This window comes from Balaenoptera borealis (genome assembly GCF_965194805.1).
Source record: "Balaenoptera borealis genome assembly, chromosome: 1".
Classification (NCBI taxonomy): domain Eukaryota; kingdom Metazoa; phylum Chordata; class Mammalia; order Artiodactyla; family Balaenopteridae; genus Balaenoptera; species Balaenoptera borealis.
Window position 1 is genome coordinate 2,251,315 of NC_138860.1, and position 20,434 is coordinate 2,271,748.

The 20,434-nt window shown below is 54.7% G+C and overlaps 1 protein-coding gene across 1 annotated transcript; it reads right to left on the reverse strand.

Moving 5' to 3' along the window:
• Positions 1 to 13,373: 13,373 nt before the first annotated feature.
• Positions 13,374 to 16,939, reverse strand: GPR25 (G protein-coupled receptor 25). The gene has a single exon (XM_082391786.1). It carries the CDS (start codon positions 16,868 to 16,870, stop codon positions 15,749 to 15,751), a length of 1,122 nt encoding a protein of 373 aa, XP_082247912.1. The 5' UTR covers positions 16,871 to 16,939; the 3' UTR covers positions 13,374 to 15,748.
• Positions 16,940 to 20,434: the final 3,495 nt, after the last annotated feature.

A 20,434-nucleotide genomic window follows, 5' to 3' on the forward strand; every position in this document is an offset into this window, starting at 1 on the left:
CCCCAAGGGCCCTCCCCGCCCCCCACCTGGCCGCGGCCCCGCCGCCCCCCGGCGCCCCTGCGGCCCCGGCCGGGCCCCCTCCCGCCGCTGGCGGACCCGGCGGGAGAGGGAGGCGCGCGCTCCGAGGGGGCGCCTCCTGCAGCGTACCGCGAGCCGGCGCCCCGCCCGTCATTCATTCACTCACCCACTGGTTCAGGGAACACACTGAGCACCTACTAGTGCCCGTCCCGGCGGATCAAAGTTAAAGGGCCTCGGGGCTCCCCAAGCTAGCCGAGCAATCACTTGGCAAGAGGGTCAGAGGAAGAAGGCCGACAGCACCCAGGCGGGGGGTGGGGGGTTGACCGAGCTGAGGACCGCACAGCCTGCCCCAGGAGGCCATGCCAGGGAAACTGGGGGTCGGGGCACGAGGAGGAGCCCAAGGCAGCAGCGACGGGATGCACAAAGGCAAAATGGCAAAGCAGCTCAGGAGGGTCTAGGAGCTGAGGGGACTTGGGGTGTGGGGTGAGGAGGGGCAAGGAACTAGAAGACTGGAGCCGCAGGCAGTGGGCCGGCAGGAAGCAAGGCCGCTCCGTGTGGTTGTCCAGGTTGTGCACCAAACTAAGAGGGAAAGCTTAGCCAGGCTCCACCCACCAAGCCGTGGGCCTTGGCCAGAGCCGCATCTACCCAGAGGCGGTGGCTTTTTCCAATTTGTACTGAGGCGCTAGGTGAGCTAAGCTGGCTGAAGAGTCATGTGGGCTGACTAAGGATTTCAGATTTTTATCTTGAAACTGACGAAGAGCTCCCAGGAAACAGAACCAATAGGGGATCCCCGGTGTGTGTGTGTGTGTGTGTGTGTGTGTACACACACAAAGAGAGGGGAATTGGTCCACGCTATTCCTATTCCAAAGGCTGACAGGTCCACAACCTGCAGGGTGGGGCTGGCAGGCTGGAGACCGGGAGGAGTTGCAGTCCGAGCCCAGAGGCTATATGCTTGCCGAACTCCCTCTTTACTAAAGTCAGTCTTCTTGCTATTCAGGCCTTCACCTGAGTGGATGCGGCCCACCGACATTATGGCAGGTCATCTGCTTCACTCAGAGTCTACTGTTTATTTCAATGTTAATCTCATCTTTAAAAAAATACCTTCGCAGAAACATCTGGAATAATGTTTGACCAAATAGCCGGGTACCGTGGCCTAGCCAAGTTGACACATAAACTTAACCATCACGCTACTGAAGACTGTCCATCCGAGGACAAGCCGGGCAGACTCACGTTCCGGTCACTTTGGTGTGTGAGCAATTGGCGCGGGGAGAGTTGCAGAACAGGGGCACCGTGGAGAGACGGTATCCAGACAAGGGGTGAATTCACGCTGTGGCATTGGGGGGATGGGGGGAGTCAAGAGCTCTTTGGGAGCAAGACCTAGTCTGACTCTGTAAGTGATTGACTAAAGGCTTGGCAAGAGGAAGGGGAGGAGCCGGGGGTCCCCGGGTCTGCTTGAGTTCGGGGTAAGGTGTGTTCATTTTAGGGCATGGGTGACAATGTCCGGAGAGCAGCCCGGCCGCAGGAAGGGCTTGGGAGCTGCAGCAGAGCTGCAGCTCCGGGACCGGCTGAGATCGCCCGGGAAGGGTGTGCAGGATGAGAAAGGATGGGGGCGGGGGGAGGAGATTCTGGGAACACTTAAGGGATGGACAGGTCGTAAAGTACCTCCAAAGGTAAGCATTATTATTATTACTCATGCGGTGGAATAATTTGTTGAAATGTCGATTTGCGGCCCCTCCCCCTCCCAGTCACCCCTGACTTGTCTCTGGATGGTAGGCAGTGGCTTCCTGAAGGCCTCAGCCCCGGGCCCACTGAGACAATGCCAGGGGGCCCAAGGAGCAAGGGTAGGGATGTGGCTTTGAGGGCCCGGACACAGAGGGGAGATAGACTGGGAACGGGAAAGAAGACGGCCTGTGCAGCGAGGACCCCGAGGTGCCTCGGGAGGTGATGAGACCTCAGTAGGGATGGCGGTTGGGATGCGGGGCCCCAGATTTCTGGCCTTGACAGATTCTTTCACTGCACGTGTCCAGGGCGCGGGAGCCCTGGCGACAAGAGACCCCCGGGGGCCAGAGCAACTAGGATGGCTGCCTTCCCCCTGCCTTCTGGGCTCCTTTAAGCCTTCAAGGATACTGCATGAGAAAATGCAATTTTTTGCCATCCCAGCAGGCCCAGGACAGAATCAAACTGATTTAAAAGAAATTAAGTAATATATGTGTCTTGCAAGCCTGAGCTTGTAGGTTGAGATTTGCAGCAACACTATTACCTTCATTTACAGGTAAGGAAACTGAGGCCCAGAGAAGCTCAAGCTGGGTTAAAGGCACACAACCAGTAAGGGACTGATGTGCTTTTTCTAGGTAGACCTTTCTGATTCTGTAGCCCTAACCTGTGGCCGAAAAACTCCAGACACGTAAAGGGATCAGACAGACATGGTGAAGGGAGGAAGCATGTCAGGGACAAGAGTTCTGGTCACTGCAGCTCTCGCTCAGCCTTGGTGTGTATGGCAGGGCAGGACAACTGTGGAGGGCTTGATGGAGGCAAAGTTCAAACACTCAGGCTCTGTCTCAAGGGGCCATCACTGCAAATGTGGTCATAAGAAAAAGGCGTCTGTTTCAAAGACAAAGCTGGAAATCCACATTTTCTATGTGAAATCAGATTGGTACACCTTCGATTTTCTTGTTAAAAATTCAGAGGCGTCTGGGCTTCCCTGGTGGCACAGTGGTTAAGAATCCGCCTGTCAATACAGGGGACATGGGTTCGATCCCTGGTCCGGGAAGATCCCCCATGCCGCGGAGCAACTAAGCCTGTGCCACAACTACTGAGCCTGCACTCTAGAGCCTGCGAGCCACAACTACTGAAGCCCACGTGCTACAAGTACTGAAGCCCACACCCCTAGAGCCCGTGCTCGCAACAAGAGAAGCCACCGCAATGAGAAGCCCGCGCACCGCAATGAAGAGTAGACCCCGCTCGCTGCAACTAGAGAAAGCCCGCGCGCAGCAACGAAGACCCGACGTAGCCAAAAGTAACTGATTTAAAATAATTTTTTTTTAAAAGATATAATTAAAAAAAAATTCAGCAGGGTCAAGCAAACCGTGTCTACGTGCGTTGGGCTGTGGTGCAAGGTGCTGCTCCAGGACCCGCCACCTCTAGGAGGCCGAGTCGGAAACTGGTTTGGACAGGAGGCCCGGAGCTCTGGAAGATGCTGGGCTTGGAAACAGAAGCCGGGCCCTCACTGGGGGCTCACCGGCTCAGACCGTGGAGGGAAGGGGTGGGTGCAGTTTGGGAGAGACCACCAAGCCCGGATCAGCCTTCCCTCCTGCGCACTTTGGCTGAAGGGGGCAAGGGCACTCCTCCATCAGCCATCAGAGGGGCTTTTGGTGGCTGGGCAGTGGCCTGCCTGCACCCTGAACCCACCCACTCACACCCCCGCCCCAGTGGAGGGGGCTCACCCAGACCTCTCCCTGCCCAGTGGGAGCTGCCCTGGTCCCGCTGACTCGTCCCCTGGGGCCTCAGGCCCAGCAGAGAGGGTGAGGTTCCCCTTGCCCACCCCTCCCCCTGCTCTGTGGCCCAGACGGTGCCCTGTCTGTGCCCTCAGCCAGAAGCTCTTTGGAGACTCCAGGATGACTCGGAGCCGAGGCCCTGCTTCCTCTTCTGACCGCATCCTGCAGCTCGCAGCGGGGGCAGGTGCAGGGGAGGCACTGCCCCGGGCCTCTGTTTTGGTTGCCAGAAGCTAGAATGGTCCAGACGGCCGCAGCCTGGTGAGTAGCTCTGCGAAACGCAGACAACTGACTTCGGGGCCAAGCCGGGGGGCTTCATTCCACTTCTTCTCGAGGGAAGGGAACCCCGACACTGGGGCCAGACAGGAGTCAGAGTTGTTTGGAGTGCAGGGCAGACCCATCCCCGGGGCTCAGGCTCAGGGCGGGAAAGGACCCACCGCCCAAGAGGCCAGCATCCTCCAGGCCGGCGGCTCTCCCTGGTTTCTCTCCAGGGTTTAGGGTCCCGCCCCGCACCCTCCCCGCCTGCTGTCTCTCTCCTCTTTCATTTTTCCTGTGCCTTCTCTCTTCCTTCTCTGCTTCATCTCCAGCCCCTCCATCCCGGCCTGCGCACTGCCTGGACCAGGATCCCTGGGGCGCCACCCTCTCCCTGGCCCTGCTGCCCCCGCCGAGACCACCAGGGGGCGACAGTTCCCGGCGGAGCCTCCGGTCTCCGTGCGCCGGCGGGGGGACAGGGATGGAGAGCCAGCCGGGGCCTGGGGCTCTAATCCAGCAGGGTCTCTGCCCCGCTTCCCGCCCGCGAGCCCCCTGGCCCCGCTTCCCCTGCGTCCGTCGTGGGACCATGTGTCCAGCCTGCCCCACCGCCCTGGCCTCTCTGGCCGGACCCCCTTTCCTTTCTGGAGACGCAAAGAGAACTGGGAACTTAAGAAAAGGTAGTGAATGGTGTTAAACATAATACAAGTGCAGAGATAAAGCTAAATACCAGAACAAGGGGAGACAGGCATTTTGGGAGCTTTCCACCGTGGCAGAGACCAGCATCCAGACCAGAAGACACCCGGGTCCTGAGGGTGGGTCCAGAGGGCGGCTCTGCCCCAAGCTCCCCACCAGGAAGCGCGTCTGCTTGTCAGATGGCAAGTAGTGGTCACTGCCCACCTGGTCCCCACCCCTGTGGCCCCTGCGTGGGCGGGTGCGGTGGAGAATCCCAGGCCCCGGGAGCAGACCCGCCCGCAGGACCCCATGGTGCTGCCCCTGGCAAAGGCTGAGAACTGGGCAGCTGGGGGGGTGTGCCCTGCCCAGGGCTGGATTATCGCCAGTACTCCAGTAACCCCTGCCCTTTTCAAAGGCCTGGGCTGGAGGTGCCTCTGAAATAGCGCCGGACCCTCCCGGGGCCCTTGCATCACTTTACCTGGCAGGTGCGAGCGTGCAGAGTGGCTCAGGTTCATCATTTAGGAGAGATGTTAAAACACGTGTTTTGGAGTCAAACAGCCTCGGTTTCTTCCTCTGTAAAATGGTGGTGATGGGATCACGCGTGTGGCCTTGATGAGGGTAATGAAACTGTGCAGATAGAATGTACTCCGCACGGAGTAAGCTCCCAGAAGAAGGCAGTGATTTGTTAAAAGATGTTATTTCGACATTCCTCGTCTTAAAAAAAAAAAGTTTTTCTTCTTTCTCACACTCACTTCTCAGGAAAAATTAATAATATTTCTGCACGATAATTGCATCTTTCATGTTCCAAACCTGTTACCGGCGACCAAGTTCCACTTCCTGTGGTTTAGCAGCTTCAGGCTTCAGAAGGCAAATCTCCTCCTGTGACCAGGCCGCCGGGCCTGCGGCCTTGGCACTGTTAACTGAAAACAAACTAATGCCTCACACCTTTGGCGTCTCTTAAACTCCTCAGTGATGAGAATGGAAGGGAAGGGAGTGTTTTGAAGGGAAGTTGGTTTAAATTGAGGTCAGATGCTGTTGAAATGTTCCATAAACGCCGCTGCATGTGACCTTTCGGCACCTCCCTCAGAGCTCTGGTTCCAGCCACTCCTGCCCTCACCCTCTGTGACCTGGCGACTTAGGTCGATGCATTTCCACTGATTTGTTCATAAATGCACTCACCAAAGTGTTCTAGGTGCTCTGATCACTCTGTAGGGGGTGGGTGGGTTCCGTGGAGTGGCCGAGAGGTCCTAGGAGGAGCTCAGACTTGCTGGGCACTTGTGACAGGTCGGGCACAAGGTCCCAGGCTGGAATCGGGGGGAGATGCCACCCGGTTTGTTCAAGAAATGTCAAAACTTCACTGTTGTCTTGGAGGCTGCAAAGTGGGTGATTTCCATATTCTTACCCACTGTTAAGAGCTGGGATTTCCAGCAGGAATAAGTAAGAAATTGAGAAGCAATTAAAATGCACCCACAGGGTAACAGGGAGGGGGGAGGTGAGAGGACAGAGGGACGTAAGCTTTACCATTTCTGTGTGAGCTTTTTGTTGTGAAAATGCATTCCCTGTGTATGTGCAATTTCTGTAATTAAAATAGTGTAAAACTTAATATGAAGACTCTCCAACATTAGTAAAAGCAGAGTCTAGTATAGTGAACTCCCATTTATCCATCACCTAGACTTAGTAATTATCAATATTTCCCTGTATTTCCATAGTTTATTTTTTCTTTAGTGAAATATTTTAAAGAAAAATCCCAGGCCTGGTAACCTATCACTTCTAAATGTTTCAGAACGCATCTCAGAAAAAAAAAAAAAAAAACTGCACCTTTTCTTATATAAACATGTGGCCCTTATCACAATAACTCCTTAATATTACCTAATACCAAGTCCATTCAGAGTCCTCCAGTTGTCCCAACACTGTCTTTTAAAGTCAGTCTGTTTGTATCTGGATCCAGTAAGGCCTACACGTTGCATTCTGCTCTTTTAATCTTGTGTGGGTCCCCTCCCCACCCTGATTCTTTTTTAATCATGTCAGTGACTTTTTGAAATCAGGTTAGTTGCCTCGTGAAATGACCTACATTCTGTGTTTCATCTGCTGCGTTTAACTTGCTCCTAACCCCACATTTCCTGCAACCTGGAAGTTATCGGCAAAGCCTTGATCGGGATTCTGGCTTCTGTTTTGGGTGACAACACCTCACGGATGGTGTCGGACGCTCCAGCCCCCTCCTCTCCCAGAGGCAGGTAACCTCTGGTCGCTTCTCTTACCTGGAGGTTCCGGGTGACGGCGATCCTCCACCATCCGACTGTGTTTTCCCCTTGTCACTAGGAGATAATCTGTGAGGTGACGTGTCCAGCCCCCATCAGCTCCCACCGAGTGGTTTTAGTATTTTTTTTTTTTTTAAACATCTTTATTGAAGTATAATTGCCTTACAATGGTGTGTTAGCTTCTGCTTTATAACAAAGTGAATCAGTTATACATATACAATATGTTCCCATTTCTCTTCCCTCTTGCATCTCCCTCCCTCCCACCCTCCCCATCCCACCCCTCTAGGTGGTCACAAAGCACCGAGCTGATCTTCCTGTGCTATGCGGCTGCTTCCCACTAGCTATCTATTTTACATTTGGTAGTGTATATATGTCCATGACACTCTCTTACCCTGTCACATCTCACCCCACCCCCTCCCCATATCCTCAAGTCCATTCTCTAGTAGGTCTGTGTCTTTATTCCCATCTTGCCACTAGGTTCTTCATGGCCTTTTTTTTTTTTCCTTAGATTCCGTATATATGTGTTAGCATACTGTATTTGTTTTTCTCTTTCTGACTTACTTCACTCTGTATGACAGACTCTAACTCCAACCACCTCATTACAAATACCTCCATTTCATTTCTTTTTATGGCTGAGTAATATTCCATTGTATATATGTGCCACATCTTCTTTATCCATTCATCTGTCGATGGACATTTAGGTTGCTTCCATGTCCTGGCTATTGTAAATAGAGCTGCAATGAACATTGTGGTACATGACACTTTTTGACCTATGGTTTTCTCAGGGTACATGCCCAGTAGTGGGATTGGTTTTAGTATCTTTTTATCTAACAAACACCCATCACTGTGGCCTGAGTCAGTTATTGTACTGAGGCTGCAAAAGGAGATTTTTTATGTCTAATTAAAACATTTTTTTCTCTTAAAAAGCAATACATTTCATATGATGTGAGCCGTTTCCTTCTTAGTGATCCATTTTCCCAATTCAGGTTGTGACACAAGAAAACCCCCAGAAGACGTCCGCACTGGTTTATTAGATTTTACAATAACCTCCCTATTTATACCACATGCTGGGGAGCCCTCGGCAGGCTCTGCTTACGTGTCTTTCCTGGTATAACGTCTGAGAGCACAGTATGTGTGGCTCTCTTGGTGCAGGACCCAGAGAAACAGGCTCTTACAAAAAGCATTTGTGAAGTGGCTGACACATGAATTTTACTTGCAGATTTGATGTCAGTCGTTTGTCTTTCTTTGGCCTCCTGTTGATGGGTTTGTTCATAGCAGTGGATGGCATGGTTGAGTTTGTGTGTATGTGGATGGTTTTGCCTTGACTTTAATTTTTAATTGATGGTTACATGCTTCTAGCCTTTGATGGGTGCATTTTATAACATATTTAAAATATTTTTTTAAAGCAATAAACTAGATTAGTCTCTGGAGAACAGGCTGGGCCCCCAATCATGGGATTGTGGATTCTTTGGACTGACAGGGGCCAGAGAGGACCCCTCACCCAAGCCCACCCAGTGCTGGGGTCTTGCCTGCAGCTGCCCAACTGTCCAGCACTGGTTACAGCGCCTCAGCAGAGTGGTGACTGTGGGCGAGGCTCTCCGCCCCTCTCACTGCAGGGAACGCTCTGGCCTCTGCAGGACATTCCCAGGCCGGAGGGACCAAATGTCCTGGGTCTACTCATAGGCTTTCACTGAAGGGTCCCTGTGATTAACTGACACCCTGGAAATCAGTGACGTACAAAAGCGGCTCAGTCACAAGACAGAATGCTGTGTGTGATTTTCAGTTTCAAGAAAAGAGATATAGGAAAAGAAAAATACAGCTTTACCCAAGTGACAGGTCCACATGGCTTTATTTCCTTCTTTGATGCCAGTGAGGCTACCATCCCCATCTTTTTTTGTGTCGCGGATGGAGACTCAAGTTACCAGGCTTGTCCTGGAGGCGAGCTGGGAGTCTTTTTAATTTCTGTAGTCCTGTGGTCTTGCACACTGACTGGCACATAGTAAACTCAAAATGAAAATGAGTTGAATCAGTGATTTTGAGAAGAGAAATCCAAAACGATGGTATGACTCAATTCCATTTAACGAATGTCTCTCGTGGGTTTTTTACTCCCAATAGTTACAGCAAACATGCAATGCTTAATATGTGTCAGATAGTCCAGAGCGCTTCACATATTAACACATCTAACTCTTTCACATTCCCTTTGTGGTAAGAAACATTATTCCCGTTTTAGGATGAGGATTTTGAGGTGAATAACGACAGGGAGGAGGCGGCTGAGAGCTGCTGGTGTGTTTCACAGTCAGCACCTGGGGTCTAAAATAATCCTGGTAATTCTGACAAAAACTTGGTTACATAGTTGTTGTGCTACATTTCAAAGTGCTTTGTTCCCAAAGCTGCTGCTACTGGAGAAGGTGAGGCGGTTTCCAGAGGCGCTGGGAGCCCCGAGGAGGGCCGGGTGGCAGGGGGTTTGGGACCCACGTTCAAACCAGCCCTGAGCCAGGAGGCGTAGGTGATCACCGCACACACCGACCAGAGCAGGGGTGCTGGCACCTCAACTGCCTGACGGCGGAGGCCCCGCTAGTTACACGCAGCCTGGGCCCGGACGGAGCCTTCAAAAGGACCACTGTGACATCTACGTGGTGGCCAAGAAAAATGCTTCTAATACCTTCCGGGGAAAAAAAGCAGAGCACCTTGTGACTGCAGTAACGTGACGTGGGACCATGACAGGAGAAGGGCTGGGGGGAGAAGGTCAGAAAATGAAAGAGTACAGTTAGGCTGCAGGACCCTGAGCTATTCTACTGTGAATGGGACCTTGTCTCTCTTTATAGGATCACAGTTTTAGAAAATGAGACCTGAGAAGGTTTGAGGCAGTAGCTTCTATAAAAACCGAAACTTTGTTTGAAAAGATAGAAAGAATTGGGCGAATCTGCGACCCTACCCGGTGCTGTGACTCTGTGGGCACGGGATCTGGTGTAGGGACAGCCCGGGCGTGAGCTGCTTGTTTTAGGGTGTCTGCGTGGCAGGGGATCAGAGGGGAAATGGAGAGTGTGCACACCTGAAGACAGTCATTTTCAGAGCAGGGCGAGCTAGATTAATCACCCCTCGTCTGGCACCTCTTCCTGGGCGAACCACAGCCTCCCAGACGCTGCAGCTGCTTCAGCTGCTTCGCGGGCCGGTGCCTGAGGCTTCGGCCCAGCAAAGCCCAGCACCTTCCACCCCGCCTGTGGGGTTACCCAGGCAGCCCTGGGGGTGGGCTTCAGCACTGCTTCTCCCAGTCCTGACCCCGACCCCAGCATGCCTGGAAGGAGCCCCCTTCCCCCTCTTAATCGGACGCCCAAACTTCATCTCCTGAGGGGACCCTGGTTGTATTAGTTTGGGTTCTTCAGAGAAACAATATATGTAAAGACGTTTATTATAAGAAATTGGCCCAGCCTTCCCTGGCAGTCCGGTGGTTAAGACTCCGTGCTCCCGATGCAGGGGGCACGGGTTTGACCCCTGGTCAGGGAACTAAGATCCCCCGTGCTCATCACAGCCACACACCCCCCCCCAAAAAAAAAAAAACACAACAAAACAAAGAGACTGGCCCTCATGGTTATGGAGGTTGAGAGGTCCCAGATCTGCACTAGGCAAGCTGGAGGCCCCAGAGAGCCGACGTTGGGGGTCCCAGTGCCAGGCTGGGCCCGAAGGGAGGAGAAGCCTGACGTCCCAGCTCAGCTGGTCGGTGGAGAGTGGGTTCTCTCTGACTCTGCCTTTGTGCTCTAGTCAGGCCTTGAGTGGAAGCATGAGGCTGTGACGGAGGGCCACACGCTCTACTCAGTGTCTGATTCAAATGTTAATCTCATCCCAAAACACCCAGAATGATATTTGACCGAGCACCCAGGCACCTGGTGGCCCAGTCAAGCTGACACATGAAGTTAAGCATCACCCTGATCTTTTGAGAACAGAAGCAGGGCCAGTGATGGTGGCCTTCACCCCAGGGCACCCTTCGGTTTAGTGCTAATTGGTGAGAAACAGGGTAAGCCAGGCATTAGCAAACTAGAGGAGGTGGAGGATGGCTTGAGCTGTGGACCAGGATGTGGGCTTTTCTAAGTCCTGCCCTGTGCGTGACCTCGGCAAGTCAACAAACCTTGGTGTTTGAGTTCCCATCTATAAAATGGGGGTAAAAACACAAGTCCTTAAGGCGAGTTACATGAACTCTCCAAGGCTCAATTTTTTCGTCTGGTGAACAGGGAGAATAATATACATGCCATAAAGTTGTTGTGAGGATTAACAAGATAGTAGATATAAAACCCTTAGGTCAGCACCTCTCACCTAGTATGTGCTCAATAAATATTAGCCATTATTTTAACACCTACTTCAGAGCTATATTGTAATAATATGTTGTATAAAAAAGTCTTTGAAATAACATAATAAGATGGTAATATTGTATTCTTTTAAACTTGGGCAGATACCAAATTGGCAAATATTTTTTTACGATAATAACGCCTGGTGTTTGTTCAGGGTGTGGTGAACGGGCACCCGCATACCTCCAGAGAGAATGTAAATTTTTCAACATTTTTGGCACAATGTACCAACGTCTTAAATTGTTCATAATCTCTGATGAATAATTTCACTTCTAGGAGTTTGTCCTGAACAAAGAATCAGAAATGAATATGAAGATTTTTGTCCAAGGATGTTCATCACAGAATTACGTGTAAGAATGAAAACTTGAAAAACAGTTTAGGGGCTTAGTTAAATAAATGCGGTTACATTTCATATAACGATGTAATGTAACCTTAAAAAGATGTTTAGAATAATATTTAACGACCTGATAAAATATGGCATTTTGCAAGTGAAGGAAGCAGGCCACAAAATAACGTATATAACGTATATTCAACAAACTGTTACTGAATGCCAAGTTTGTGCCAGGCACTGGGTACACACTTGGGAACACCATAGACTCAGTGTTTGGTCTCATACAGATTGACACCAATTTACTTGTTTATTTATTTATTTTAATTGGATTTACTTGATTTACTTATTTATTTATTTATTTTTGGCCGTGTGGCAGGCAGGATCTTAGTCCCCTGACCAAGGATTGAACCTGTGCCCCCTGCAGTGGAAGTGCAGAGTCTTAACCATTGGACCGCCAGGGAAGACCCCAATTTAGCTGGGAAACAATGTACATGTGTATTATTATATACACAGAAAAAGAAGGTATCTCTTCACGGTAGAATAACGGATGTTTTCCATATTTTTCCTTTATATTTTCCTGTAATTTCCTTTTTTAAAAAAAACAAAGAAACTGCATTACTTAAACAATCAGTGGGGGGAAACTTACAATTTGTAAGAGAGAGCCTGGGCCTGGGCATCCCTGGGCGTGAGCTGGGTGTCACACGGGAGGGGGTGGCAGGGTCCAGAGAAGTCGGGAGGGAGAGACAGAGGCTTAAGCTGCACTGTTGCTGGTCTGCGACCCTGACCAGGCTGCTTCCAAGCCCAGCCCCATCATCAATAAAATGAACCGATCATTCCTGCCGGCCCCGGGGTCATGAGGACCAAGGAAAGCATGTCTATGTGCCTTTTACAAACGTGTGCTGTGCTGCAGAGATGCAAGTGGTCGCTCTTACCTTAAGCAGGTGACTTCCTGGGTCTGGTCCTCCCCGCCCTCTTGGAATGAGCAAAACGGGCCTCCAGCTCTGCAGGCCTGTGGTGGACGTACATAGGGAGCTCACACAGCGCCCACTCTCACGAGAGATGCAATGGCACGCTCAGCAAACACTCTGGTGACAATAGGAGGAGAGTGGTTTCACCTCCTCGCTTCCTCCTTCCCTCCCGCGAAGCCAGCATCCCTGCCCTTTGGCTCCCGGGTCTTTCCATCCTTTGCCCCACTGGCCTGAGCGGGGGTCTTGATGGGAGCGGGGGAGGTGAGTAGCTTCCTGCAGGCCACCCAGCCAAGGCAGGGCAGCATTTAGACCCCATGGGCTCTGACAAACGAGATGTCCTCACCATGTCCAGAGTGATGCTGGGGCTGAGTCATCTCACCAAGCGTGGCCTCACCCGCTCTGCCATTCCCATGAACTCCCCAGATCACTCACCTAGGGGCCTGGGTGACAACACGGTGCCCTGAGAAAGGGCCCAAGGAAGCCCAGAATTAGTCACAAGTTCAAATCAGAGTCACACAGGCCGATGTGCCCAGCCTTTGCCCAGATGTTGACCTTTAAAAAACCCAGAGCAGCTCCACCCCGTCCTCCTCTTCAGGCCACAGACTCGGGCAAGGGGAGGGGGGCAGCCACGGAAGGGGAGGGGCAAGGGCAGCTGGGCCTGGACCGAGCTACTCCTGAGGGTGGGGCTCCTGGATTTCTCATGTATGGCTGAGCCCCTTTGCTGTGCACCTGAAACTATCACAACGTCGTTAATCGGCTATACTCCAATACAAAATGGTTTAAAAAAAAGAACGTGATTTCCCTTGATCTGTGAGGCGCCTGAGCAAAATAGATAGAACCATCTCCATCCTTCAGATGAAGAACGAGAGGCTGGAGGGAGCTGGCAGAGATGCCCAAGGCAGGCCCCGCCGGGACTGAGCCAGGTCAGGACCGGCTCTGTCTTTAGCTCCAGCGCTGGGGCACTGGGACTGCTCTTTGTTCACTGACCTTAAAAAAAGCTCGCAGAAAATTTCACGACAGAGAAATGGAGAAGGGGCTACCACTCCCTTACTCCTACAGCCCTTTCCTGTGTGTCCTTTTTGTAGATCATAATACCACGCAACAGACCCCGCTTTTACCCTTCACGTTATTTCTTATCATTTCGGGTGAAGACGGGGTCCCGATGATCATTCCCTCCACGGGGGGTTCATGTGTGTCCCCTTCCCCACCAGGCACTGGGGACACAGCCTCAAACCAAACAGACATACTCCTTTGGCTTATGGAGCTCGCATTCTCAAGGGAGAGACAACAAAAACAGAGAGAGACCGGACGGCTTCCCGTTAGTTGAGAAGAGAGATGCCTATGGCGCTTAACTGGAGCTAGAGAAAGAAAAGCACAAAAGGTGTTTTTTACCCAAAGGACTCTGGGGTTCCTAATGTTTTGCTTCAACAACACCAAGGCTAACAATTATTTTATATCCTCCAGCCTTGAAGTGTGTGGGTGTTTATTTAACACAAGCAATTCTGTTACCCCTTTTTTCTTTTCACTTATCAGCATTTTCCAATGTCCCAGCAGCGGGAGGGAAATGCTGAGTTTTGATAACTACTGTGCTGGGGGGGAGATGGAGAAGTTTTCTGTCTGTCTGTCTGTCTTCAGGGAACTCAGTTCATCAGCAAGTCGGGAGAAGCAAGGTGACAGGGGTCCAGGTAGGGGCTCCGTCAGAACAGCCCAGAAAAGCGCTTCTGCTGTAAGCTGAGGCCTCATCATATGAAACGGTCATCTCTTGCCTCGGAGGGTGATGAGGTGAGGCTGGGAGGAGCCCCGATGTACCGAGGGCTTCAAGGTTAAAGTGTCTGGACTCGGTCCTGCCAACCCGGCGGCCCCACAGGCTGCAAGGCCTGCCCCTCTCGGGTGCGTGGGGAGGACGTGCCCAGGTGCGCTCCTCCCAGCTTGACCTCCCAGGGCCGCTGACAGGCGGCTTCGAACTGCTCTCACCCATCAGCCCCAAAGACTCCATGCCTGCCCGGGGGTCTGGCTGAGAGGCGGGCTCTCAGAGAGAAATTCTGAGCTCCTTTCCGCAACGACTGACACTTCTTCAGGCCAAATCCTCTTAAAAGTAGAAACACTGAAATTTCCACCTCTCCAGAAACCTCAAACGATGTCACAGAGTCAGAAAATGGAGACCCTCAACATTTGTACTGGATGGTCTCAAAAGGGGTAGGAAAAAAAGCCCTGGGCTGATCTGAGAATCACAATGACACATTTCCTCTTTGAAGTGACACCTGGCTGGCAGATGACCTTAAATCTTTTATTTTATTTTTTTCTCTCTCTCTCTCTGAAACCTTCAAAATGTGAAGCATCCTTTAAAATAATGAGAATAAAAAGATATGCTGCCCTCCTGTGGGACTGCTGTGCCCACGGTGGGATCAACTCTCTCGGTCCCTGACTTCACTTCAAATCCCGATCACTTTGAGGTCAACCTCAACTCCTGGGTTGAGTTTTGTCTGACCCAGTGTTCCATTCGCCTCTGCTCAAGTAAAGACAGACACAGCTGTCAGGCGAGGGCAGCAAGAGTGTTTATTGAGAAAGGGGAACTCACACCGAAGGGCCTGGTGTCCGGGCTGGGGGATAGAAAATCCAAACACCTGATGAGAGATGCCGGAACCTTCTGTCCAGAGGGAAGGTCCAGGATAACTTCCAGGGTGAGTCCTGCCGCTTGTTGGGAGTGGGGAGAAGATACAGAACCGGGGCAGGCCCGGGCTTCTGGGGAAACTGTCAGGAGGAATGGCTGGGTGACCCGACAGCAGGGCTGGTTCCCACGCTTTGGCGAGCTTTGAAAATGAAGATCTGAACTGATGGTGACTAATGATTCAGCAAACTCTGCCACCAAGACCGCTGAGTATAAAGGGCTGTCGGTTTCATAGTCTGTAGGATTTTTTGGAAAGTGAGGGGCCAGAGGGTCTGGCTTGGAGGAGGTATCTCTCAGAAGGCAATGGCGATTGTAGGGACCAAAGGTAACAGAGCCCAAGACAAGAGTGGCTTTTGGGGGGCTCTGGCCTGTGCTCCTACCCACGGGGCAGAGCAGGGAGGCCCACTTCCCCTTCCCCTACTTGGCAGACCCTGCGGTGTCCGGGCTGCTGTCGGCTCCATCTCGCAGGACCTTTCTTGGGCTGGAGACAAAGAGCCCAGGTGCCCACGGGGCCGAGCGGGAGAAGAGCTGGTCTCAGCGGCCTGGCGTGGGGGGGAGTTCGAAACGCTGAGGTTCTGGGAAAGCCGGTGAAGGAGACCCGGGGGGTCTAGGCGGTGCCGGCGGAGCCGCTCTCCGCGCTCGGGAAGGCAGGGCCGGGGAAGGCAGGTAGGGGGTTGGGGGCGGCCCGCCTCGCTATGCCTCCCTCCCCTCTCCGCGCGCCGCTGCCGCGCGCTCCTCCGGGCCGGCCAGCTATGGGCCCACGGCCGAGGAGGCGTTCGTCGTCTGGGCTCGGCCCGCACTGCGGGCCGGGCTCCGGAACGGGGAGCCGTAGTCCTGGGAGAGCGAGGACGCCGAGCTGCCTCCGCGCGCCGCGCGCTCCGCGCGCCAGCAGGCCCCGCGCCGCCGCAGCTGCGCGCGGAACGAGCGGTCGAGCAGCAGGTAGATGAGCGGGTTGGCGCAGCTGTTGACGAAGGCCAGGCAGGTGGCGACCGAGAGGCCCCAGCGCAGCGCCAGCAGCAGGCGGCAGGGCAGCGGCAGCGCGCGCAGGCTCGCCAGGTGGAAGACGGCGCGCAGCGCGCAGAAGGGCAGCCAGGAGCCCACGAAGGCGCCCTCGACGGCGAAGATGATGCGCAGCGAGCGGCTCCGGGCGCGGCCCAGGTGCGCCGGCCCGCGCAGGCGGCGCGACACGCGGCAGTAGCAGACGACGGTGACGGCCAGGGGCAGCGCCAGCGTCAGCAGCAGCAGCAGCAGGCTCAGGCCCTGGAAGGCGTCGGACGGCTCCTCGGCGCACTGGCTGCCGCGGCCCCCGGGGAGCGGCCGCAGGCGGCGGAAGGCCAGCGAGGGCAGGCCGGCCGCCAGCGCCGCGGCCCACACGCCCCCGCACGCGGCCAGCGCGCAGCGCCGGGTGCGGCGGGCGCGCGCGGCCAGCGGGCGGCCCACGGCCAGGTAGCGGTCCACGCTGAGGCCGGCGAGCAGCAGGGCGCCCGCGCAGCGCGTGCCGGCCATGGCGAAGCTGCTGAGCCTGCACAGGCCCTCGCCGAAGGGCCAGAGGCCGCCCCGCGCCGCCGCCGCGGCCCACAGCGGCAGCGTGAGCACGAAGCCCAGGTCGGCGGCCGCCAGGTGCTGCACGAAGGTGTCCACGAGCCGCCGTGGGCCGCGCCGCCCGACCAGCAGCCACAGCACGAAGGCGTTGCCCGGCAGGCCTACGGCGAAGGCCGCCAGGTAGAGCGCGGGGATGTAAGCGTAGCCGTAGGGCAGGTCCCGGGCCTCGCACAGCTCCTGCTCCAGCTCCAGCTCCTCCGGGGCGCCCGACCCTGAGTAGTCCCAGGACGCCGTCCCCGGGCTGGGGCTCCAGGGCTCGGTGGGGCGCATGGCCGGCGAGGCCCGGGCGGACGCGGCGTCGAGAGGGAGGGTGGCTCTTCACGGCCGGTGCCCAGCACCTCCCTTCCTGTCACCCCCGGGCCGAGGCGACTGGGTGGGCAGGAAGGGGTGGGGGAGGAGGAGGAGGGGGGGGAGAGGGAGGGGAGGAGAGGGGAGGAGGAGGAAGAGGGGAGGGGAGGGGAGGGGCGAGGGGCAGGCTCCTGGGGTGGAGACGGTGGCCAACGATTTGGGGCGGGGAGGGGCGGGGAGGGGCTTCCCAGCTGGATCCTTGAAGGAAAAGTCCCCAGGGCTGGGACACCGCCCTGCCTCCCTTGGGAGCGTGGCCTGTCTCTCTCCATAAGTCGCTCGGTTTCTTTGTTCATGAGCCAAGAACGGCAACCGTCTCGGGGGTCTGGTGGCCGGTTGAAGAGGCGCTCAGAGCCCCAGGCGGTCCTCACCCCCGCTTGGCCCCTGCTCCCCGCTGCTGTCTGTCTCTGTGAGGAGACAGGACCAGGGGTGAGGATTTTATCTGGGGAGGAGCCTCCCGCCGCGGTTCCCCTGCCTTCTAGGAAAGAGGGGTTCTGTCATCTGTGCACAGCGGGCATGTTGCCGGGAGCCTGCCCTTGGGGGGCCTACCTACTATCAGGGACTGGCCACCAGGCCCTCAAATGGTGTTAGCTCCGAGATGCTGGGCCGCGTGCCTTAGCCCAAAGAGTGGCTTTTCTGACCAACTCAGGTTCTCAGGGAGCCACAAGGGAGGGTTTGACCCTGGAGAGGGAGGGTCAGACTGTCCAGATGAACGGAGCAGAGCCTGGAATCCAAATCCCAGCTCTTCCCCATCTTCCTGCATCGGCAAAACCTACCTGTTAAGCCAGACACAGATGTAAGTTCAGTACGAAAGATGACACGAGATGGTACCTGACTCAGCAGCAGATTCGTTGTCCTAAATCAGGAGTCAGGAGCTTAGAAGGAGGGTGAGATCCCTCGTGGACTGAGAGAGGTGGGGAAGGATACACGGAGAAGGGTGGGCATGAAGCCTGGCCTTGAAGGAGGCGGTGGGGCCAGGGAGAGGATGGGGAAGGGTGCAAGGGGATGCTGGACGACTCCAGTTAGGACCCAACTCTTCTTAGCAGACTTCCTCCCATGAGCTGCTGTGTAGCAACTGATGTGACAGTGTGTGTGTCCCCCCAGAGCCCCCGCCCCATCGTCACCAGGAATGAATGAACTGTTGGGCCATCTGGTGTTAAAAATTTGAGGTGGATTATTTATCCATTTTATAGCATACCGTCCCATTACAGCGAGCTCCTCCATGTGCAAGGCCCTGTTTGGGCATCGCAGAGATGCCGTTCTTGACCTTGGAGGGTCACTGATTAGGAGGCATGGGAGACAGATCCATGTGCAGGACGTGCAGTGGCCAGCGTGCTAGAGGTCGGATGGCCTGGAGTGAATGTTAACAAAGTCCCCCTGGAGCTCAGACGAGGGAACAGCTGCCTCTGATGGGAACAGTAAGTCAGAAGTCTTTCCCGGCACCTGAGGTCAGTTCCAGAAAGGAGCTGAAAGGTGAATTCTTCGAGCAGCAGAGCCCAGGCGGGAGGAGGGTGGCAGGAGGGGACGCAGGAGAGGCAGCAGGGGACTTGGATGTCACCAGTAGGAGCCACTGGACATGTTGAGGAGGGCAGTCCCCCCATCTGCTTTGCACAGGTCAGTGCAGAACTGTGGACTGGACGGGGAGAAGCTCCAGCCGGGGGACCCCGCCGTGGGCTGTTGTCATTGTTTGTGTTGGGGAGAGGGAGGGTCGGACATAGGGAACTGGAGGAGGGAACAGAAAGGAGAGGATCCGTTCAAGAGAATTGTGGCATCGAGGGCCTCAGCGCAGAGGAGTCGGCTGGGCCTGGACGGCCAGTGGGGAACGCCACGGGCGCTGCCCGTCCACTGAGGTCGGGGCCACGGAGAGGCTTGTGTGTGCATTCTGTTTCATGTTGATTTGAGGTGGGGTGATGGAATCATTCTCGATCCACAGCAGGCACTTCTGAGAGTGAAAGAAGCATTATCACAATCACCCTGGGCCATCAACCTGGCCCGTTCTGTGCAAACTGGGACATGAGGTCACCCTAGCTGTGGCCCCTCTGGTCCATGGAGATCCCCAGGGGTGGCGAAGCCTAAGGAGGAGTGGGCGCGCGTGTCCACGCCGTTCCGGTCAGGAATTTCTCTCCTGGGCCAGTTACAAGACGGGAAAGGCAGGCAAGAGAAGAGGCCGGGGAATGGATGGCTCTGGCCCAGCCCTCTACGGCATCCCAGCCCCAAGCCTGGGTTTCTCCTGAAGACCCACATACAGCGTGGGCACCTGAGGGGCCGCGGGAGATGTGGAGCCGTTTTGCTGATGTTTGAGCACGTGGTTGCTGGCGAGGGATGCTCTCGTCCTGGGGGGCCTGGGGGCCACAGCCTCCTTCCCCAGAAGGCCAGCCGAGGTGGTGCGCCTTGCGTGAGCCTGGGACAGTCAGGGACAGGCCCAGGGCTGCCCGGGCGCCTCTCAGCCTGGGGCATAGAAGGGGCGTGATTCTGAAAGCTCGAGATGAACGGCCGGAAGCCTCCAGGTGAAAGAGAATAGGGCAAGGGGACCAAGAGGGCCATGGAGGCAGGGGGTGGAGGGGAGGCACAGTGGGTTGTTTATTAAAAACACAGAGGTTCTTGTTTCCTGGGCTGTGGCCTTGTGGTCCCGAGCACATGGCGGGTTCTCTCTGCCAGGGCCTGGGCGTTGAGCCTTTCCGCATGTCTCTTGGTGGCAGGAAGCAGCTCGGGCCAGAGCTGGGGACGCCGCTCTGGGCCTGGCCTGCCACATGTCCAGCTTGGCTTCAGTGACTAAGGCCACCTCCATGACACTGGTCTCTCCTCCCCCCCCTCAGGGGACCCCCCGCAGGGTTAGAAACAGTCCATTGATGAAAACTCATCGCGGTCAGCTGAGAATCCCGGCCACTGCTGATGGGTGTCAACACAGCGGAGAGGAAATGGTCCTCCCTCTCTCCATCCCACCCGGGGGCCTTCCTACGCCAACGGGCCCTCCTCCCTCTGGACGGCTGGAGCCCGGGTGGCCTGGTTACCTGGGTCAGCCTCACCCTGCCCGTGGGATTATCACCTCCTGGGGTGAGGGAGGTTCCCCATCACCGCGAATGGTACAAGCCTGAGATCAGAGGAGATACTTAATAAGTAAACATCCAATGCTTTGAACTAGATGGCTTCCAGAAGTATTTTAATTTTATTTCTGGCCCTTTATGGGCTGTATATTTAAGCTCTTACCACTCTCCCCCTCAATGTTAATTTTTCTGTACAAATAATCATCTTAACTCTTTCGGAAAAATTTTGAAAATTATCTTGCCTTTTTCATCATAAAAACCACAGTCACGTCGCAGAACGTGGAATAAGAAAAGGCGTCCCAGCCCTCGTGAAGCATGACATGGTGGTGAATTTCTTTCCTACCAGTGAAAGACGTTTTCAAAAGTGGAGAATTCGTCTGTAATCCCATTATTCTTGGGTTTTCTATTTTGTCAACATTCCATTTCAGATGTTCTCCACGTACAT

Coding starts and splice junctions, on each gene's coding strand:
- GPR25 (XM_082391786.1), bottom strand. CDS start 16,870: ATGCGCCCCACCGAGCCCTGGAGCCCCAGCCCGGGGACGGCGTCCTGG.